This window comes from Octopus bimaculoides, chromosome 30, assembly GCF_046866305.1.
Source record: "Octopus bimaculoides isolate indiv1 chromosome 30, ASM4686630v1, whole genome shotgun sequence".
NCBI lineage: Eukaryota > Metazoa > Mollusca > Cephalopoda > Octopoda > Octopodidae > Octopus > Octopus bimaculoides.
The window spans coordinates 2524249-2546748 of NC_142957.1; the positions used below are offsets into that span (position 1 = coordinate 2524249).

At 35.8% G+C, this 22500-nt stretch overlaps 3 protein-coding genes across 3 annotated transcripts in view; all 3 read left to right on the forward strand.

The window, feature by feature from the left end:
* LOC149130126 (uncharacterized) overlaps nucleotides 1–530 on the forward strand; it is a 4417-nt gene extending 3887 nt beyond the window's left edge. The window contains exons 4-5 of the mRNA XM_089345835.1: nucleotides 105–176; nucleotides 437–530. Coding sequence (XP_089201961.1) covers nucleotides 105–176; nucleotides 437–530 — 166 coding nt within the window. The remainder of the gene's footprint in view (nucleotides 1–104; nucleotides 177–436) is intronic.
* LOC149130124 (uncharacterized) overlaps nucleotides 1–22500 on the forward strand; it is a 292428-nt gene that overhangs the window by 239393 nt on the left and 30535 nt on the right. The window lies entirely within an intron of this gene.
* Nucleotides 1–22500, forward strand: part of LOC106882878 (uncharacterized) — a 57182-nt gene that overhangs the window by 31409 nt on the left and 3273 nt on the right. The gene's annotated exons all lie outside the window — the stretch shown is intronic.

Consider the following 22500-nt stretch of genomic DNA (forward strand, 5'->3'; position numbering starts at 1 on the left):
TTATCTGGCGTTTTTTCATCCTGTCATTCTAAGGCCACAATGGTTTATATTGTATCACAAATATTTGCCATATAATATATTTTACGCTTTCTTCACTGCTATAGAGATCTTCACTCCAACAACATTGCAACTATCAAACCAAATACATTCAAGGGTCTTTCGAATTTACAGGAACTGTAAATCCGTTCAGTTTCTTGATATTACTTTCTGACAATGAATAATTTCTCGTCAGTTTTTTGAATACTTTTTCTCTTTCATTTTTACATCAACTCGAAGTTGAATATGACTTCTTCTTCTTCTTCTTCTTCTTCTTCTTCTTCTTCTTCTTCGTTATCTGTCCTCTTTTTTCTTCCTTTCATTCTAAATTCACAATGTTTGATATTGTATCACAAATATTTTCCATATAATCTATTTTACTCTATCTTTACTGGTATAGATATCTTTACTCCAACAACATTGCAACTATCAAACCAGCTGTATTCACGGGGCTTTCAGATTTACAGACATTTGAAGTCCGTTCAGTTTCTTGATATTACTCGCTGACAATAAATTTTTTCTTGTCATTTTTTGGATACTTTTTTGTCTTTTCATTTTCTCGATCAACTCGATATATAAGACTTTTTCTTGTTGTTGTTGTTGTTGTTGTTCTTCTTGTTCTCCTTATCCTCTTGCTTCCTCTTCTTCTTCAACTTCTACTTCTTTTTTTCGTCTTCTTCCTTTTCTTCTTCTTCTTCTTCTTCTTCTTCTTCTTCTTCTTCTTCTTCTTCTTCTTCTTCTTCTTCCTTTTCGTCTCCATTTTCGACATATATCCCATGTTCTCTCATGTCGTCTATACATGGTCTGCCATATTTGCCGATATTATAAATAGAATTCTGTCTATTATTTTATCATAAATATTTTCTATTTCATTTCTTTAACTGTATTTACTTCTACAGAGCGCTTGACGGTGCTAATATGACAAGGACAACGACTGCGACATAACATTTCCTGCATGAAACCTTTATGTCTGTAAGCGTATATGTTTATGTCCTTTTGCATATGAATGACTGGATGTATATGTGACAATATAATTCACATACTTATGTTTTAGCTACACTTTTGTTTCCCATTCCCTTCTCGATTCTTGTGGTTGTTATCCGTCTATTCTTCCACCGAATTCGTTTCTTCCTAATTTACGTCACTTTATTTATCTAATAGATCAAGCTTCGAAGGACAAGTGAAAATAGAAATGTGTAAAATATTGTCAAATATGACTTTCCATACATAAAGCTCACCAGGTTCTCCGCTTCAATCTTTGTCTTCTTATGTTCTTCGCTATCTCCTCATTTTTGCTGTCCACTAGCTTTTTCCGACATTCTCTTCAGAATTCTTTGTTGATTTTGTTGTTGTTGTTGTTGTTGTTCTTCTTCTTCTTATCATTATTATTATTATTATTGTTATTATTATTCATCTTTTCCACCTCCTCGAACACTCCTCCTACTCCAGTCCTTCCCTTGTTCTTCCGCTTCCACTTCTTCCTCTTTCTCTTCTTCTTCAAATGAAAAATATAAATTCTTTTATTCTTTTATTGACACAACTTACTTTAAGTAAATCTCACCAGTTTACCCTTCCTTCTTCTGTGTTATTTCATTTTCTTCGTTTCTGCTTTCTTTCTGCTGAACACATGCTCTTTCCAATCTTCTCCTCTTCTGAATTGTTTCTCGTTGCTGTTGTTATTGTAGTTGTTGCTATTGTTGTGGTTGTTGTTGTTCTCCTTCTTCTATTTCTTTCTCTTCTCCTTCTTTCTCTTCTTCTTCTTCCATTTCTTCCTTCTTCTTCTTCTTTTTCCTCTTCTTCCTCTTCTTCGTTTTCTTCTTCTTCGTTATCTATCCTCTTTTTCTTCCTGACATTAATATCATATTTAAAACCTTCTCTAGTAACGGTAATATAGAAACTGAGAGGAACATAATGAAGAGCATCCAGCAAGTATCCAACTCCATCCACCAAAGTATGAAGGTGACTATAGATTATCCCACTAAGCACCCCAACAATAGTCTCCCGGTCCCTGTTACTGATATTCACTTAGAGACTGTGAACAACAATGTTCAGCTCTTCCACTCCTGTTACATGATTTAATTAGTAATTTAGATGTAAGCTACATTTGGAGCTGTGGAGGCGCAATGGCCCAGTGTTTAGGGCAGTGCACTCGCGATCATAGGGTCGCAGTTTCGATTCCCAAACCGGGCATTGTGAGTGTTTATTAAGCGAAAACACCTAAAGCTCCACGAGGCTCCGGCAGGGTATGGCGGCGAACCCTGCTGTACTCTTCCACCACAACTTTCTCTCACTCTTACTTCCTGTTTCTGTTGTGCCTGTAATTCAAAGGGTCAGCCTTGTCACACTATGTCACGCTGAATATCCCCTAGAACCACTTGCGCGTTAATTTCACAAGCAGGCTGTTCAGTTGATCGGATCAACTGGAACCCTCAACATCGTAACTGATGGAGTGCCAACACACATACATTTGGAGCTAAAATAATTGGAAATTGGTTCTTTAAAACAGTTATGTCAAAGTATGTGAGGTCAAAAATGGCAGCGTAAGGCGAAAACGTGACTTTGAATCAAAGTATCTAATTTATTTTCAGAGAAAATATCTAGATTAATCAGATTTAAAAGAATGTATTCATGGGGAAGACTATTTTAGTGAAAATGCCGTTAAAAAGAATCAACCAAGGCAAAAGCAGTGAGGCTTTTAGCGACGTAAAATTGGTATGTAACAATTGAATCCACGTCGAAGTGTTCTAATGCTTCTGATATTTGTTTGCCAATGATATCCAATAAAGTTTGATGAGCTCTCCTTATTCTTCAATTTCTTTGAAATTGTTCGAATTGTAAAGTCAATTTATAGGTACCCAGTATATATCTTTTACCAAAAGGTGAACATTGATTTATGAGCTTTGAATATGATTCTTAAAGTTATGCACTGGTCTGAAGATGGTCGATGTTATTGTAATAATTAATAGTTTATTTTTTGAAAACCTTTTTTATCATTACACTGCTACTTGAGTATATACGTTTACTATTCCTTGTTTCAGTTATTAGACTGTGACCATGCTGGGGCACTACCTTCAAGCGTTTACTCGAACAAATCATCCTTTATACTGAATTTTAAAAATCTGGCACTTAATCAGTCGAAACAAACTAATATTGGTTATCAAGCGTTGGTGGGGACAAACACAAAGACAAGCACACGCATATATATATATATATATATATATATATATATATATATATATATATATATATAAATTTAAAGAATGGAGTAAACGCATATTATAACTGCATACTTTTATTCCGACATATGTTTCGAAGAATTACAATTTATGCGATCCATAGGAATCGGTGATGTTAAAAATGTAAACTTTCCCTCAGGGAAATGTATGGGAACCTGCTTAAACGTAAGACATTATAACCGAGTATGAGAACTATAGTTGGATAAGGTTATAACGTAATTCATTTGAAAAAACCGTTGGAGATTCCTTGTTAAATGTTGTTGGTAATAAATAGCAATGAGTTGATTGAAATTTCAGTGGATCAACATGATTTCCGAGCATTGTGTTTTATCATCGAAAAGTTTATGTTCAAATATCAGACGATTGGTTTGATCTAGTTTCCGCCATGTTTATAAATACACATAATTAACAGGAGTCGAGAGAATGGCCTACATACCAACCTACATGCACACATATATATAAAGATTCCTGTGTGTGTATGCGTATGTGCTTACATAAACATACACACACACACATATATATATATATATATATTGTTATTACTTATTATATCCTTATGACAACGGAGTTATCAGAAGGAATAATATCCACAACAATTCCATTCAGATATTTCTGATGATTGCTGCATTTGCCTCTGTATTTCTATCACGAAACTATTTGGTAATTTGGTTATCTAGGGACTATAATATTCTTTCTACGATAAGCACAAGGCCTGCAATTTTGTGGCTGGGGGTTTGTCGATTACATCCACCTTATTGCTCGGCTGGTACTTAATTCATCGACCCCGAAATGATGAAAGGCAAAGTCGTCCTCGAAATTTGGAACTCATAACATGAAAACAGAACACCCTGTAACTATAGAGTCGATTGATACACAGTATTACTATATCGCAAGGTTTTGTGATTTGCCAATCTGACAGAAACGGGTTGATTCAATATGTATGATATCCCCATTCTTCTGTGTTAATATATATATGTTTACATATACACGCACGCACACACACACACACACACACACACACACACACACACACACACACACACACACATGTATATATACATTTGTGTGTGTGGAGATGTAAAGAAAGAACGAGAGGGAAATTTAACACAATCCTATCCCTATTAAAGCTTAACCACACTGCTTGGAATGGGGAACATTTTAAGGGAGATAAATAGTAGTAAAACTAACAACGTTTGCGCAGTATTAGAGGTTGGGAGGTATACAAGCAGATCTATTTAAAAATTGTATTTATCATAACATGATAGAATTCCATTACGATGTTGCAAAATTCCTAAAAGGTTCAGAATATTCTCTTCTGAAAATCATTTTCTATAAAGGACGTGTCAAGGAATAAAATATTTCCAATACCTACAATTTCAGATATATCTACTATAATTTCCAGTCATATTTAGAATGCTTATCCAGCTAAATCTTTCATGTCAAATATAAGTGGTATTTTGCTCAGCAATATTTCGCAGCTTCGCAATACCTAGCGACTTTCGCCACAACAGTTATGTGACAATACCGTTTGCCAGTTATTGCTAGTATGTCACTTATATCTTGGAGCTGGTAATCTATGTATTGCAGGTTAGCTACATATAGTAGATTTATCCATATCTTGTATGTCATCTCTTCAAACATATCATCTATATCTATCATAGTATGTCATCTGTCCAGTGTATCATCTATATCTTGTATAACCTCTAAGTCTAGTACGCCATTTATATATTGTATATCATCTATATATTGTATGCCATCTCTTTCTCCTCTGTCAGCTGTATGTAATCTGTTTGCCCAATACATTTTATCATATCATGTTTGTCTAATGATACAAATTTATATCTAGAATATCATCTAAAGATTCTCGAACCACATCCTACCTAATTTTATTTGATATCTGTTATTTCTAATTGTCATTTTCTCATTTCTCCTCTCTAATAAATCTACTGTAGTATCTAGTACAGAGTGGTGGGAATGGCTTACATTCATACCCACCTCTCTCTCTCTCTCTCTCTCTCTGTAACTCTAACTTTATTTCTTTCTACTACCATATTCATGCTTGAATTTGTATGAAGATGTCTATGATTGCATGTGAAGGTGCAATAAGACAAGGGTAAATCTTCCCTTATTCATCTTCCCTCTCATTTCTACTCAGGCATAAGACTATTGAACTGAGATGTTTTTGGCTTTAGCGATTACCTGATGACCTCCTTATCAGTGGATTATTTGGTCTTGGTCAATACACAGCGAATGAGACAGACCCAAAGACATACAGAAATATTAAAATGTATTGAAATGAAAATGAAATAATTATCTTCTATCACATGACTTATAAACTCAACGAAGGATTATTATTATTATTATTATTATTATTATTATTATTATTATTATTATTATTATTATTATTATTATTAGGCACACCGGGCAAAATGCTTACCGATAATTCGTCTATCTTCACTTTATTATTTCAAATGCCACCGAGGTCGATTTTGTCTTTCGTCCTTTCAGCGTCGCTTAAATAAGTACCAGTTACGCACTGGGGTCGATCAAATCGACTTAGTCCCTTCTCCCAAATTTGAGGTCTTGTGCTTCCATTAGAAATGATTATTATTATCATTATTATTATTATTATCATTATTATCATTATTATTATTATTATTATTATTATTATTATTATTATTATTATTATTATTATTATTGAGTGAGAGAGCTGTGCATGCCATCAGAGTGACATTGGGGTAAAATATACGAAGCCCAGTATATACCCATAATGACTACCCGTCTGATAAGGGTGCACCAGGCACATGCATCGCAACCATGTGTGCGCGACATGGTGATCTCATATCAAGATAAACAGCACATGACCTTGCAGGTGGGGCCCAGTTAGAATTTCTTTGAGGTCGAGTAGCCCATCCCGCTCAAAAGGTCCCTGAATAAGAGTTGTTTAAGGATGTTGAACGAAACACCCATGTTTCCAGAGGTGAAATATTCAAACCCCAAAGAATCTCTCTCAACACATAGCTATGGTGCTCCCCATAACTTCTGCTCATGATCAGAGATGCACATATCATCAGCCATCAAGGGAATGCTCAACTGGATATGGTCGAATAACTGACAAGCAAATCTGTGTTATTAAGCAGAATATTTACTGTAGCTCATCTTTTATACCAAGACAAAACAATGTACATGATAACACTTCCAATCAATTAAGATCAGAAGCCTGGTACTGCATCAGTTATCATTATTATTATTATTATTATTATTATTATTATTATTATTATTATTATTATTATTGTTCATTAATTTTATTTTTATAACGTGCTTTCACTTCACTACCGAGCGCAGCTCTGTGCGCCTTGGGTACGTGCTGTGGTTTGCTGTGTTGTTCTTATGGTTACTGTATTGAAAATCTTTTGCGTAGGATGTGTGCAGTGCCCAGTAGTGCAATTTTCTGTATGTTATATATATTTGTAAGTCCTTGTGTTTTTGTTATGTATTTGTCTGAATATTTTTTTATTATACCTAAGGCACCTACTATGATAGGAATTGTTTCTGTGTTTAGATTCCACATTCGAGTTACCTCTATTTCCAGGTCTTTGTATTTTGAAAGTTTTTCCATTTCTTTTAGAGAAACGTTGTCATCTGCTGGTATTGATACATCAATTAGAAAGCATTTTTTTTCTTCATGATCTTTGACAACTATATCTGGTCTATTAGCCTTAATTTCTCTATCTGTGTGTATTGGCATATCGCAGAGTATGGTTGCTTTCTCGTTTTCTGTGACCTTTTCTGGCGTGTGTTTATACCATAGTGTTGGCATAGCTTCCAGTATATATAGGTTCCAAGCTACTTGTTATGTTTCTTTTCATTATATGTTTTTGGTAATTTCTGGTGGGGAGGCTTTGGTCTTGTGCAGCAATTAAAAATCCTTCAGTCTCTGCTTTGAGTCCTGAGCTTCTCAGCCATTGCTGGGATTTTTCTCTCTCTATTTCTTTTGCATTTAGTTTAGCCCAGTATTTACCATGTAGGGGCTTTTCTTGCCATCGTTTTATCATGGTCCGTTGCTGTTCTAGTTTTAGTTTGGATTTCATTTGTTTTATAGCTTTTCTTCTTCTTCTTCTTCTTCTTCTTCTTCTTCTTCTTCTTCTTCTTCTTCTTCTTCTTCTTCTTCTTCTTCTTCTTCTTCTTCTTCTTCTTCTTCTTCTTCTTCGTATTTGTTAGGTAGATTGATTTCTTGTTTGTATTTGTCAGCTTCCTTAAATACTGAAAACAGTTTTTCGTTTTTTGCATATAATTTTAGGTCATCCATATATAGAAGGTGGCTGACTGTTTTTCCATAGCATCTGTAACCGCATCCAGTTCTATTTAGCAATTCTGTTAAAGGTGTGAGTGCCAGGCAGAACAGGAGTGGAGAGAGCGTGTCTCCCTGGAATATTCCTCTTCTAATGGGGATGGCTTTCGTTTTCACAAGTCCCTCTTTTGTTTGGAGCTGTAGCACTGTCTGCCATTTGTTCATTGAGTGCTCTATGTATTTTATGATAATTGGTGCCACCTTGTTTATGGCTAGTGTTTCCAGAATCCACGTGTGGGGAACACTGTCGAAAGCCTTTTGGTAGTCCACCCAGGCCATACTGAGGCCTTTCTTCTTTCTGCGGCTATCTTCAGTTATGGCTTTATTGATCAACAATTGATCTTTACAGCCGTATGAGCCCTTGCAGCATCCCTTCTGCTCTTCTGGAAACAGGTTATTTTCCAGGTGCTTACTCAATCTCTGCGATATTATTGCAGTAAAGGCTTTGTAGATCGTAGGGAGACAGGTTATAGGTCTATAGTTTTGTGGTTTCTCCGTTTCCGTGGATTTGGGGATTAAGATGGTTTTCCCTTTCGTGAGCCATTCAGGCATTGTCTCTGGCTCTGCTAGTATGTTGTTAAAGTTTTCTGCCAGCTTTTTATGCATTCCTGGCAGGTGTTTTAACCAGAAATTGGGGATCTTGTCGTGTCCAGGTGCCTTCCAGTTGCTTAGTCTTTGTAGTGTCTGGGTGACCTCTTCAGTTGTTATAGGGGTCCAGAGTTGCTCAGGTGCTAATATCGTTGTTTTAATGGTCCTTTTCTGGGGTTGTTGCTTCACCGACCATATTTGTTTCCATAATTCTTCCAGTTCTTCTGCTGTTGGTGCTGCAGTAATGTCTATTTTATTTTTACCCAGTTCTTGGTAGAGTTTTTTGGGGTTGGTTTTGAACTGTTTACTTTGGAAAGGATGTCTTGCTTTAGTTTTTCTTTTGCCTCAGGTAAGTCTTTTTCTGTAATGCTGTATTTGTACAGTATTTTTGTTTTCTTGTTGTTACTTAGTAGTGTTGATTGTTTACTAATTTCGTTGAAAATCGATAAATCTTTTCTCTTTTTTTTTAAATTTTGTACTGGATGTTATTTATCCACAAGGTCTGTTTGGGTGGTAGAACTCCTGTTCGTATGGGTTTGAGTGAGTATCCTGCTTCTTTTGTGGCAGCAGTGGCTGCCGCATATATTGTCATTTTGCTCAGTGATATTGCCTGTTGTTTCTGTGGTTGTTAGTTCCGTGACGGCCATGTTTATGCTATTTATTATTGAAGTTGTTTTATTGTCTATTTTGATTTTTGGGAGGTATAATCTGTGGTCCATTCTAAGATCTGTGGTTTTCAGTTCTTCGGTTATTTTCATTTTCATAGTATCGTAATTATTAGGTTTCCCTTCGTTATTCCCAGGTTTTAGATTTGTTTTGCCTTCCTTTTCATTCATATGTTTGTCTGTGGTGTTCTGGATTGGTGCTTTTTGTACACTATTATACATCTCTACGGTCTGGGTTTGTTGTTTTTTGTTTACTTCGTTTTTGCCGGAAACGTTACGTTTGACCTCGTGTTTTGCTATCTCAGTGTTTATATTATTATTTGGCATTGCTTTGTGGCCACTATCTAGATTTTCATGATGTATTTTTCCTTTCAATTGTTCTATTTCTATTTCTGATATTTTTTTTGCTTTTAGAATATATCTTCTTATGTTAGCTAGTTTGTTAGGGTTCATTGTTTTATCGAGGTCTATATTTACATTATTTTTCTTCCATATTTTATATGTATGTGTTGTTGCGTTTTCGTTTTTTGGGTAGAGCACTGCTGTGAAATAAGCGTGTAGGATCGAAATGTGTTCCTCACGTGTCCATTTATGCCGTTTTGGTTATGTTTGCGGGACATGAGGAACAACGTCCAGCCCTTTATTTTGACGGTCATCGTTTTCGTAGGGTACCGGTTCGTTCATTTGTGTTGTCAGATTGTTTTGCACGTTCGGATTTTCGTACTTTTTGCGCAACAAGCTTACAGTACGCACTTCTCGGTTGTTATTATTATTATTATTATTATTATTATTATTATTATTATTATTATTATTATTATTATTTTATGTTTGACTTTTGCTTTGTATTTGTACAAGTTGTATCCAAGTCTCACCCAGAGACCTCAAGAGACAAGTTAGAGGTTCATGTAGGTGTTATGCCTAGGGTACCATATATTTGGATTTGTACAGTGTTATTCTAGAGAATGTTTAAGAAACCATAAGTAAATTATGTGTTTGTTTTAAAATTTGAGATCACATAGACAGTATTTTACGTAGGATATGGGCAGTTCCCATGAGCACTATCTTTTGAACTTCAGCCATTTTGGGGTTTCCTGGTATCTGAGCTAGGTAGTAATCAGCCAGTTTCGCTGTAAGTTCCAGGGCACCTATGACAATAGGTATTGTTTGCGTCTTCAGATTCCACATTTTGCTAATTTCTATTTCAATATCTTTATATTTGCTCAGTTTTTGGTAGGTCTTGTAAGATACGTTTATATCGATTGGGACAGTCATATCAATGAGGATTTTTGTCTGAAGTCTTTCAGTATGATGTCTGGCCTATTTGCATCTATCTTTCTGTCAGTTTGAAAGGTGAAGTTCCAGAGGAGTGCAATGTGATCATTTTCAAGTACTGGGGGTGGTTTGTGTTCCCACCAGTTTTTATTATGGGGCAAGTCCAGGTTTTTGCAAATTACCCAGTGAATATATTGTGCAGCTCTATCATGCCTGTTGAGATACTCTGTAGGCGCAAGCAAACTGCACAGGGAGACAACATGATCGATGGTCTCATTTTGTTGTTGGCATATACGACTTAATGGGGAGCTGGCGTTCTTTAATATGTTGGCCTGGTAGTTCTTTGTAGGTAGGCATTGATCTTGGGCTGCTATGATAAACCACTCTGTTTCTGATTTCAAGCCAGAGGCCATTAGCCATTGATGGGTAAGGGCTTTGTCAATATCTGCATTATTCGCTCTCTTTGGGTATTTGCCATTGAGAGGTTTTCCATACCATTTATCAGTCATAATATCTAAGGCAGAAATTTTAGCACAGGTTTTCAAGCGCTTAGCTTTTTCTGCAGGTGTTTCTAGTACGTCTAATTCTTGAATTTGTTGTAATTGGAATTCACTTAGATATTCCTTTGCCTGTTTTGTTACTGAGTAAGATGCTTTCTTGTTTTCATGTTTTGAGACAAGTTTTAGCATCCAGTCCTCAGAGGTTTTTAGATAGGTGCCTAGGCCAATTGTGGCTACCTTCATTGTTAATGCCAGCTGTAGAAGTCTACGGACTCACTCTTTTCTAGGCAGATAAAGACGTTCTATATCTGCCTTAGGGTGGTGCATTCTATGCATTGTCAACAGTTTTCGTATTTTTCTGTCAACATTACATATATCAGTAATTGACCAGTTAACGATATTGAAACTGTAAGTCACGTCTGGTATGGCTAGAGCATTGGTGGCTTCGATCCTGTTTCTCGCGTTCAGCTCTGTCTTCAGTATTGCTCTCAACCTGCGATAACATTCTCTTCTGATCCTTTCCCTCATCACTGAATGCTTGATATTGTCTCCTTCAATTACCCCTAGGTATTTGTAGCTCTCCGCTGGTTCTAACTCTTTTATGACATTTTGCTGGTCAAGGTTCACATTAGATGTTTTTGTCATTTTTCCTTTGATAAAGGTAGCTTTCGCACATTTGTCAAGGCCAAATTGCATCCTGATGTCATCACTGAATTGTTTAACAATCACTAGTAAGCCTTTGAGTTGTTGGTCATTCTTTGCAAAAAGCTTTAAATCATCCATGTTAAATGAGATGATTTATATTCTTATCAAATATATTATAACCATACTGTGCATCATTGAGCAATTTGGAGAGAGGTATTAAGGCTAGACAGAAGAGGAATGGTGATAGTGAGTCACCCTGGAAAATGCCACATGAAATTCTTACATCTCCAGCAGTTAGAGATTCATTGTCATTGTTCAACGTCAGTGTGGTTCTCCATGATCTCATACTTACAGATAAAAAGTTTCGCAGAGTAGGAGCTATTTTATACATTTCCAGACATTTCCTAATCCAGCTATGTAGTAGGCTATCAAAGGCCTTTTTATAGTCTATCCAGGTTATTGACAAGTTTTTGTGTGGCTTGTGACAATCTTCTAAGATCATCTTATTGATGAGTAGCTGATCTTTACAACCATAAGATCCACGTTTACATCCCTTTTGCTCATTAGGGAATATGCTACTTTCTATTAAAAAACTAATGGTTTACTCAGTTAGGACGGATGTTAGCGTCTTATACATTGTTGTTAAGCAGGTTATGGGTCGATAATTTTTTGGTTCGTTTGTTTCCTCATCTTTTGGAAGCAGGAATGTTAAACCATTAACTAGCCAAGAGGGTTTCAATCTAGGATTTTGTAAAACATCGTTGTAAAGTTTTGTTAGCAGTTCATGGCTCTCTGGGAAGGCATTCAACCAGAAGTTAGGAATTTTATCCTTTCCTGGAGCCTTCCATTTGCTTGACCTCCCGAGAGCAGATCTTATATCTTCTACCTTGATCCCCTCCTACTTTTGCTCCTCTAAGGAGTCTAAGTCTATAGATATTCTATCAATCCAAGGGGCCTTTTCATTGTGTGTTTTATCTTCTGCCCAGATTTTATTCCAAAATTCCTGTACTTCTTCTTTTGATGGGACAGACTTTATTGTTACTGGTGTTTTCCCTATCTTCCTGTAGAAATTTTGGGGGTTATTTTTGAACCTGTTATTATCTCTGAAGAATCTAACACGTTTTTCATACCTTGCTATGCGGGCAGCTTTAGCACATACCTTTTGCTTGATGGTTTCTATGGTGGCATCAATGTCAACTATGGTTTTCATATTATATTTTTTCTTTAGTTTTTGGGCCTTTGTAGGTTTGATACTCTTGTCAAATTTAAGGTTTTTCAAACATTCTATGTCAGATCTTAGTAGCTTTATTTGGTGTTGAATGCGCTCTTGCCAAGAAGGCTTTTTGTGGGAGTGTTGTCGTTTTCTAATCTTTTCACCACATAGAATCGTTGAGATTTTTGCAGATGCATATTACAGGTGGTTGAGATCTGTAATATCAACATCATTAGCAGAAATTATATCCTTAAGTGCAAGGCGGATTTTACCAATTATTTTCAGGTTCTGGTTAGAATTGCGAATTTTTGGGAGAGTGTCGCGTTCATTCATACTGGTTTCTTTAATTTATTATTATTATTATTATTATTATTATTATTATTATTATTATTATTATTATTATTATTATTATCATTATCATTATCATCATCATTATTATTATTATTATTATTAGTCAAGACGAAGAGTGCGATTCCATTGTATAGATGTTTTATTCTTTGAACAATATTTCGACAGAACGTCTGTCTTTCTCAAGTTCAAAACAAAAGGTGATTGAAAATTCAAAATTTCAGAAACCAAACGTAAACTATGAACGAGAGTAACCAGTGTCCATACGTTCATGGAATGACATCATCAGTTTTTGTCAGGTTTTTAACAAGCAGAAAGAAAGAAAAAATAGAAAAAAGAAGACGATAGAAAAAGAAAAGAAACAGAGAGAACGGAGAATATTCAATCAAACAGTTTTGTATAAATTTGATGATATTCTCCTGTTATCTTATTCATTCCTCCAGGGCGTGATGTCAATAACCCGCAAACATATTTCTCCTCATACATTCTGAGAAGTGAAAGTGGGGTACATTCAGAATATTTTTTGAGAATGTGCACTTTCAAATCTTCTTGATTTATGTTGGTTGTACAACGGAACAATTAAACAAAAGGTTTAATGGGCACAGATTCGACGTCAGGCACAAGAACAGTAGTTCAACAGAACTTGCTGAACATTTCGTTTCAAGCGGCTGCAATTTTGAAGAAGATTTGAAAGTGCACATTCTCAAAAAATATTCTGAATGTACCCCCACTTTCACTTCTCAGAATGTATGAGGAGAAATATGTTTGCGGGTTATTGACATCACGCCCTGGAGGAATGAATAAGATGACAGGAGAATATCATCAAATTTATACAAAACTGTTTGATTGAATATTCTCCTTTCTCTCTTTTTCTTTTCTTTTTCTATCGTCTTCCTTTTTGTATTTTTTTCTTTCTTTCTGATTGTTAAAAAACTGACAAAGACTGATGATGTCATTCCATCAACGTATGGACGCTGGTTACTCTCGTTCATTGTTTACGTTTGGTTTCTGAAATTTTGAATTTTCAATCACCTTTTGTTTTGAACTTGAGAAAGACAGACGTTCTGTCGAAATATTGTTCAAAGAATAAAACATCTATACAATCGAATCGCACTCTTCGTCTTGACTATTTACCTCCGTGAAGAGTAACGTCAATCCTTTTTTAAATTATTAATATTATTATTATTATTATTATTATTATTATCATTATTATTATTATTATTATTATTATTATTATCATCATCATTGGGTGAAGAAAGAGCAGCACATGCCACCAAAATGACACTAGAGTAAAATATAGGAAGCCCAATATACTTATCATGACTACATGTATGATAAGGGTACACCAGGTATATGCATCACAACCACATGTGCGCAACATGGTAATCCTATATCAAGATAAACAGCGCATGACCTTGCAGGTGGAGCCCATTTAGAATTTTCTTCAGACTGAGTAGCCCATTCTGTTCCAGAGGTCCCTGAATTAGGTTTGTTTAAGAATGATGAACAAAACACTCGAGTTCCCAAAGGTGAATTATAAAAATCTCAAAGAATTTCACTCAACACATCGCTATGATGCTTCCCCACTATTTCTGTTCGTGATCAGAGACATTCTCTACTGGTTAAGGTCAAACAACTGACAAGCAAATCTGTGATAATGAGCAGAAGATTTGCTGTAGCCCATCGTCTATACCAAGACAAAACAATGTACATGATAACACTTCCAATCAATTAAGATCAGAAGCCATGAGAGCCACTACCCGGTAGTGCATCAGGGCATTTATTATTATTATTATTATGATTATTATAATAATAATTATTATTATTATTGTTATTAGTAGTAGTCGTAGTAGTATTCCTTCATAACATAGTGTAGGTAAAAACGCATCAGAGTCTTAAGTCATCTGTCAAGTCACAGCTAGGACCTCAGACAGATAATACTTTCCTTAAGATGTGCGCTTTGGCCATGAAGGCTGCTTTTTGCAAGACATCAATCTTGCATGGGATTTCCAGTTGCCTTAAGAAGTCTTGAAGTTTCAATGGGATTGAGCCTAACGCTCCGATCTCCACTGGTATCACTTTTACATTACCCTCTCGCATTCCAAACAATCTCGCCATTTCCACTTTTATTTCGGAGTATTGGTGGTTTTTTCCAACCCCTTTACTCACAATATTGTAGTCATTTGGTATGGCTGCATCAATGATCTGACAGTATTTGTCTCTCTTATTCAATATGACAATATCCGGCCGACGGTGTTCGACAACACGATCCGTCTGAAAATCATAGTCCCAGAGTATCGTTACTTTTCCATCTTCCTGCATAACTTTACTTGGTACATGCTCGTACCAGTTCTCTGTTACTTCATATTGGTATTTATGGCATAAAAGCCAATGAAGATACACACACACTTTATCGTGGCGGTGCTCGTATTCCTTTTCTGCTCGGCTCTCACATCCACTTATCAAGTGGGTCACATTTCCACACCCTTTCCACAGTCTTCATTTCAGGGTGTCAGAAGTTGTATAGATATTATACTTCCCTGAATGGGTAGCGAGAGCCTGGTCTTATGCAGCAATGATCAGGCTCTCAGTGGTACGCTTCAATTCACCTCGCTCCAGCCATGCCCACGATGCTGTATTAACCTTAACGTCCTGTTTATTCCTTTCAAACTGTCCATGCATTCTTATTTAAAGAAGGTATTCTTTTCTCTTCTCCTCAGCTCTTTGGGTTAACCTCTTCCTCCTCCTGCTCCTTCTCCTTCTGCTCCTCCTGCTCCTGCTCCTGCTCCTCCTCCCCCTCCTCCCCCTCCCCCTCCTCCTCCTCCTCCTCCTCCTCCTCATCATCATCATCATATGCAAACTCACAGCTTACTGTTCTGGGTTTGATGGAAAGTGTCAGTTGTCCACAGCCAGCAAGGTGACACTTGTTTGCTGTTTATACTTCAAGAACCCTTGCGTCCCAAGAATTCTTGCGTTCCAAGAATTCTTGCGTTCCAAGCAATGCTGTTTTCTTTTAGGTGTTCTACCTTCACACTTTTACCAATCGTTTTCGGTCATATTGGTAGTTGAGTGCTAATACATCCAAATGCACCAATTACTATTGGTATCACCTCTACTCTCTTCATTGACCACAACCTTCGTATTTCCTACTTCAAATAGTCATGGTTGTTTAACTATTATTATTATTATTATTATTATTATTATTATTATTATTGTTGTTGTTGTTGTTGTTGTTTAATTATTACTGTAGTTGTTATTGTTGTTGTTTTTGTTGTTGCTCTTTTTTGAAAAACACTGAAAATATTCAAATTGATATATCAAAAATGAATATTAATTTTCCCCTTCTTAATTAGGAATATTACTATACATGTCTGTGCCACTGAAGCTATAAAATGTACAACACTGTAATCTGTCAGTTTCTGCGCTGGTACGTCTCTAGCTTTAAAACCAGTTGCTACATAGAATAAACACGACCTTCTTAGCGTCAAAACCACCCATCTAAATGAGATTTCTCAGATACAGCGGCGCAAGATCCCTACCACCAAATTCCCGACACTACAATGTCCCTAAACTACGATAAAATAGAATCGTTTCAAGTGGCTAGTAATCTTATTTAAATGTACTTTATTATTCAATATGTAAGCTAAAAGAGAATAGAACCTTAATGCTTCCACTCTCTACTAGAAAGCATTTCACATTATTGATGTTATTAACAACACTTAGAAAAATGAATTTCATAACGTTTATATACCTGCTCAAATTTTATAATCTTTGTTTCTTGTCAAATCACATAGGAATTTCTATGTTGATCTGAAACGCATTCAGAGTTCTCTTTATTGTTACAGCTATCTCGGAAATAATAACCTTCTGAGGTGTGGATGTCACTTGCCAGCCTTCGTAAATCATGTTAAAAACGTCTATAACAGAACTGTGAATGTCCATGGCACGTGTCAGGAAAGCTCAGAGAAACGATTACCTATACTGAATTATTCGCAATGTCAAAGTTAATAAAATTCTCGTTTCTTCTTTTCTTTTCTTATTAACACTAAGAAAATCCGGGTTCTTCTCTGAAGCTTACAATATAATATTTTATGAAACGGAAACTATAGATAAAGATATGAGAAATAAGCGTTTTACCATTCGCACGCTTTACATTCACATATTCTCTCTAATGAAATTATAGATTCAACTGTATCACACATACCATCAACGGCACACACACATGCAAAGCAAAGCAGTGGGTGCAAGAGTGAATGTGTGAGGGAACTTGTGAGTATGCACATGTGCGTGTGTGTATGTGTTTGAAGAGTAAGTGTGCATAAATATGTATGAGTCTATGTACCAGTAGTGTGTATATATTTGTATGTGTGTGTCAAAGATAGAATATCCAGTGGGACAAAGTTGTGTGTTTGTGTGTGTGAGTGTGTAATAAAGTGTGAAGAGAGTAACTGTGGTACCGAAGTGAGATATGTAGGTAGAAACTGTGGTCTAGCGTGTGAAGTTTGCATAAAGTGTAAATGTTGGCATAGGGACAATTAATGTGTAGATGTGGGTCGGTAAGAGTGATGCTACGGAGGAGAGACGAAGAAAACGAAGTAGAGAGGAAGAAAACGAAGTAGAGAGGAAGAAAACGAAGTAGAGAGGAAGAAAACGAAGTAGAGAGGTAAAGTATATTTTTAGCGATTAGCCAGGAAGACGGTCAATGCTCAGGATCATTCACAAGGCTGCTGTGATTGGTTGGAGGAAAGTAGGAAGATATCCTGAAATCAAAGACATGCCTTGATTGTTTACAACAGAGAAGACTCCGGCATAAACAGCGAAGGTTCCAAATGACAGACTTAAAATTTGGTTCGATTAGGCACATCACTCAAGAAAATATACGTGTCAGTATGTATATGTATGTACATACGCGGACACATTCATTCACACATATTCACATACGGACATACATACATACATACATACATACATACATACATAAATACGTACGTACATACGTACATACATACTTACATCCATACACACATACATACTCATGGATGCTAGAAGCCCTTCAACTTGCTAAATTTCTAGTGAACATAATCAAAGCCATAGCTGACCTGATTTCATTGTGGGCCACCATCATGAAATTAAACACAAAGAGCGACTATTATCACTGACAGAATACAATATCGCAAAGGCATATTCCAAGGGGACAACCTCGTTGTGATGTTGCTTATACTTTCTGTAAACCCCATGTCATTCATGTTATGGATATCTCGTTGGTTCACAAGGAAACAGAAATACCAAAATTGAACACTGTTTCTGTGTGGATAACTTAAAACTTTATGCAAAGAATATGGATGAGATGAAAAAGAGCCCAGACCAAGTTACAACATTCTCAAAAAATGTAGGTTTGGAGATTGTTCAGGATAAATGTTATATGGTTGTCAAAAGGGGTAAAACTGTAAACCAGACTAGCAACATCACCATCAATGACTGTTTCCCCTATATCTGAAGTGGAATGTTACAGATATCTAGGGGTGCATGAAAATATATCACACAACAGCACCTGTAGCAAAACAAATGTTTTTTTTTACAGGTACCATTGTGTTACAGGTGTCATTAAGTTACAGGTACCATTACAGTATAAACAAAGAACATTACAGCTCAATAAATAAAATTTGAACCTCAGAAATCTATGCATTCAATAAAACATTGGCCCACCACGTGTTTGCTGTGCAAGTACTCATATTAACATTTGGGCTGTTTTATTGGACACTTGATGAGATCCGAGCGGTTTATGTGAAAACCCAGAAAATACTGACAAGTACACATAATTTCCACATAAACAGTGATGTAGACCGCCTTTACCTAAAACGAAAACAAGGCGGCAGGGGCTTAACATCGATGCAAAATGCCTTTGAATGTCGTATCATATCCTTTCAGTAACATCTTATAACCACAATTGCCGAAGTGCATCCCTTGACCAAGTTTGCATACATAAGGCTGATAACATCATAGGACTTGGAAGGCAGCTCCTTGAGCAACATTCCTTATCTGATAACATAGAATACATGCTCAAAGAAGTCGCACGACTCTACCGCAACGTATCATTAGATGAAAGGTTGAGTATCTATGAAGAGAAGACTATGCATGGATATGTTGGTAGAAAGTTCCGAGATGATAGTAACATTGATGTTGTTGAAATTCCAATGATGGGGCCGTAGATGTAGGAAATAACAGTGAATAATAACATACATGCATAATACTTACATACATACATACATACATACATACATATATACATATATACATGCATTACCGTGTGTTTATTTGTAAAAAGGACCATATTAGTGATCATATTTTTTATTGTTTATCCAAATATTGTTTTGCTTAGTTCACATATTATGGCCTTTTTCAACATAACTTAAATGAAGTTCTCAGGTTTTATAAGGGAGTTCCCACGGCAACAATGCTTGCAAGTTTCGAATTTCATCCCTTTATTTGACTTTTTCAACGATTTTCACATATTTGTTACATCAGAATACTAAAAGGACAACAAGTAGCGTTAATGCTTCTCTCAGTTGAATTTGTGACAATTGAAGCATTTCCAAATGAACATAAAAATAGTTTTATAGTCCTTGTTAATAATTTGGTTTATATGTCTAACATGTATTGATTCCATTGCAAACACGTATTAATTCTTTTACATCAGAAAGAAAATATTTCTTGTTATTGCTATGCATTGCATTATTTGGTTCATAAATACAGATATTTACTTGTATTCTGTAGATTACTCGTTATTTCAAAGGAATTTACAGTGTCAAACATGTTCAGGAATGATGTGCAATGATTCAGAAGTGGAAAGCTGTCCAGGATCAGAGGTAAACTGGAATATTACTTTCTTCCTTTCCGTTAAAATATATCCACAGCCGTCACTCGAAAACCATTAAGACCACATTGTACTATGCTTTCGCTAGTTTTTCTTTTTATGTGCCTGCGTAGACATACAGACCCTATCGGTCTTCTTATTCACGACTCAATGGGACAACAAGGATGTGACGATTGAAGAGTGGAATAGATGAACATCACTAGGCTGGGACACATTTTCCTTGATTGGACTGGAACAAAGTGAAATGAAGTGCCTTGTTCAAGGACACAGTGTTCTACCCTGTCCAGGAATCCCTATTCAAGAAAGAAGCACACGAACTTAGAGTGACCTTTCTCCGACAAACATGGCTGTCATTAGAGTAGGATGTATGAATGATTGTGGCCAGGAGTCAACTTGGAATCAAAGTTCCTTGCGGAATGACCTCGAGTCACTAGTCTTAGAGGGGTTAACTGGAAGTCGGTCGTGACCTTATCAGCTCGCAAAGATTACAGGGGGCTGATTAATGAATAAGTTAAGAAGCAAATGACAGTTTTCCTTCGTCTGGTGGCCATAGTAAAAGAGGTTGTTTGATAGACAAGGTTATGAAATGTTCGAAACGGATTAAATCTTCCCTCACATCAAGTAGTATAATCAGCTTTCTAGAACATAATGCTTGGGGGTAATATTATTTCAACTGAAAAAGGTGAAAGCTATACGATTAAACGTAGCTAAAGCGCAAATTAAAATTGTCAGGCATATCTCTGAATACACAGTTGTACATTGATGAAAGAAACAAAGGAGAAACCAAGACACCGGTAATAACACAGATCAATGCTTCACATAATCTGATATACGAGAATATAGGAGAATAGAGCGTGACATAAGAGCATGGCTGCATTCTGTTGTCTGTTTTATTGTCTGTCCTGCTTTCAGATCTTTCTGTTTTCTTGAAGCTGACTTAGCTTATTTAAAGATTCAGTCATTTGCAATCACCGACTCCATTGCCTTTTTTGAAGACTCCAGTCCATTGGTTATTTTTCATGACATCCTCACTCAGTTTGAGAAATCCAATTTTCTATCTAAAATTTTTTCGAGATTGAAAGAAACGAGTTTCAATTTCAAATTAAGGCAACACATATCTTATTTCTAACTCCAATGTCTACATTTTCATTGCTTTTATTGTTGTTAGGTGTTTGCGATTATTAATTGCGTTTTCGTGATGGATTCCTTTCTTTAAATATTCTTCTCCACTTCTGATATTTTTCGTTTTCAGAATGTCCCTTATTAAGTTAACAAGTTTGTTGGGGGTCCGATGATACAGTTAGATCTTGGTTATTTTCTCTCCAAATTTTATACTAGAATATCGTATTTTCATATAAAATATTATTGCAAAATAAAACGAAGATTCTCTTGTGTTCATTTTATGTATTTTCTGTTTTATTTGCTTGGACTGAGGAGTTTAATCTGACCATTTTATTTCATTATTATCTTTGGTTAGGGGCGTATTAGTTTCTGTTGTTGGTGAGTTTTGCACGCGTGATTTTTCGTAAATTTTATATGAAAAATTCCTCTTGTGCATTCCTCCAGTAAGAAGAAATTATAGCGAATTGATACATCTTTATTGGGGTAATTTGACCTATTTTAAGTTTGGCGACGGGTAACAGTGCGATGCAGTTTTGATATAGACCGTGATCCGATGGCCATATCTACATTTGATCAGAGAACTTTGGACACTAAGCATTTAAAACATTATTTTTGAATGCTAAATAGCAATAAAATTTTCAGAAGTTTACCTCTGCTGTTAACTTTCAACAATTCGGCAAGTCGTTTTCGGTTTCATTTATTGGTTTTGGATATTTTACAGCAAGGATTAAATTTTCTTGCATGGTAAACATCCCCAGTGATGCTGTTTCTGTTGTTTTTGTTGTTGTAATTAGCAATAATCGTACTAATAAATAGTTTGGTTGTAGTGTATAATTTTCAAATCTATTATTACAGCCAGTATGCCGATTCGCATTATCAATGAACGGTGTTAAACTGAAGACTGAAAAGTCCTGCAGCACATACAGCAAATGTGTTGAAGCTATGAGAAACAATGCCCTTACATGCAACAAATGGACCAAAAGCAGGTTTTGTGTTGGTTGTTGCGTCGGACACTTATGTAACAAGAATGATTTCATTGGTAAGTGTTATTCATTGTCTAATATAACACCACCAGGTTTATTACAAATTGATAGTCAATAAGAACATTGTATAATAGTTAATATAAGGGAAATATTTTGATGTGTGTATACGTGTGTGCATGTGTGTATATATATGTGTGTGCGTATGCACATGCTGGCGTGCACACACACATCCGTATCTGTATGTATGTTTATATATATATATATATATATATATATATATCAAAAACGAATTGGAATTCGTATTAGAAGGGCTAAATGTCCTCTTGGGGAATAGCTTCTTTGTCTTCAGAGACAACTCCTATAATTCTTTGGCATGAAAGTATAGAAAGATTTAAAGGATTTGAAGCTCTTATAAATGGACTTGTTATAGACATTCAATTTCCGATGGAATATAGTTATCAACAACTTCCAGTCCTCGACATCCTCATTAAGAAATACAACATCAAAATAGAAACAGATATATATTATAATCCCACGGACTCCAAGCAATATCTACTGAATGAATATCCCCTTCAACCTAGCAAAAAGGATTTGTACTATAATCTCTAATACAAACACCGGGGACACTAATTGATATAGGCTTTGAATGTGCACTACAACTCAACAT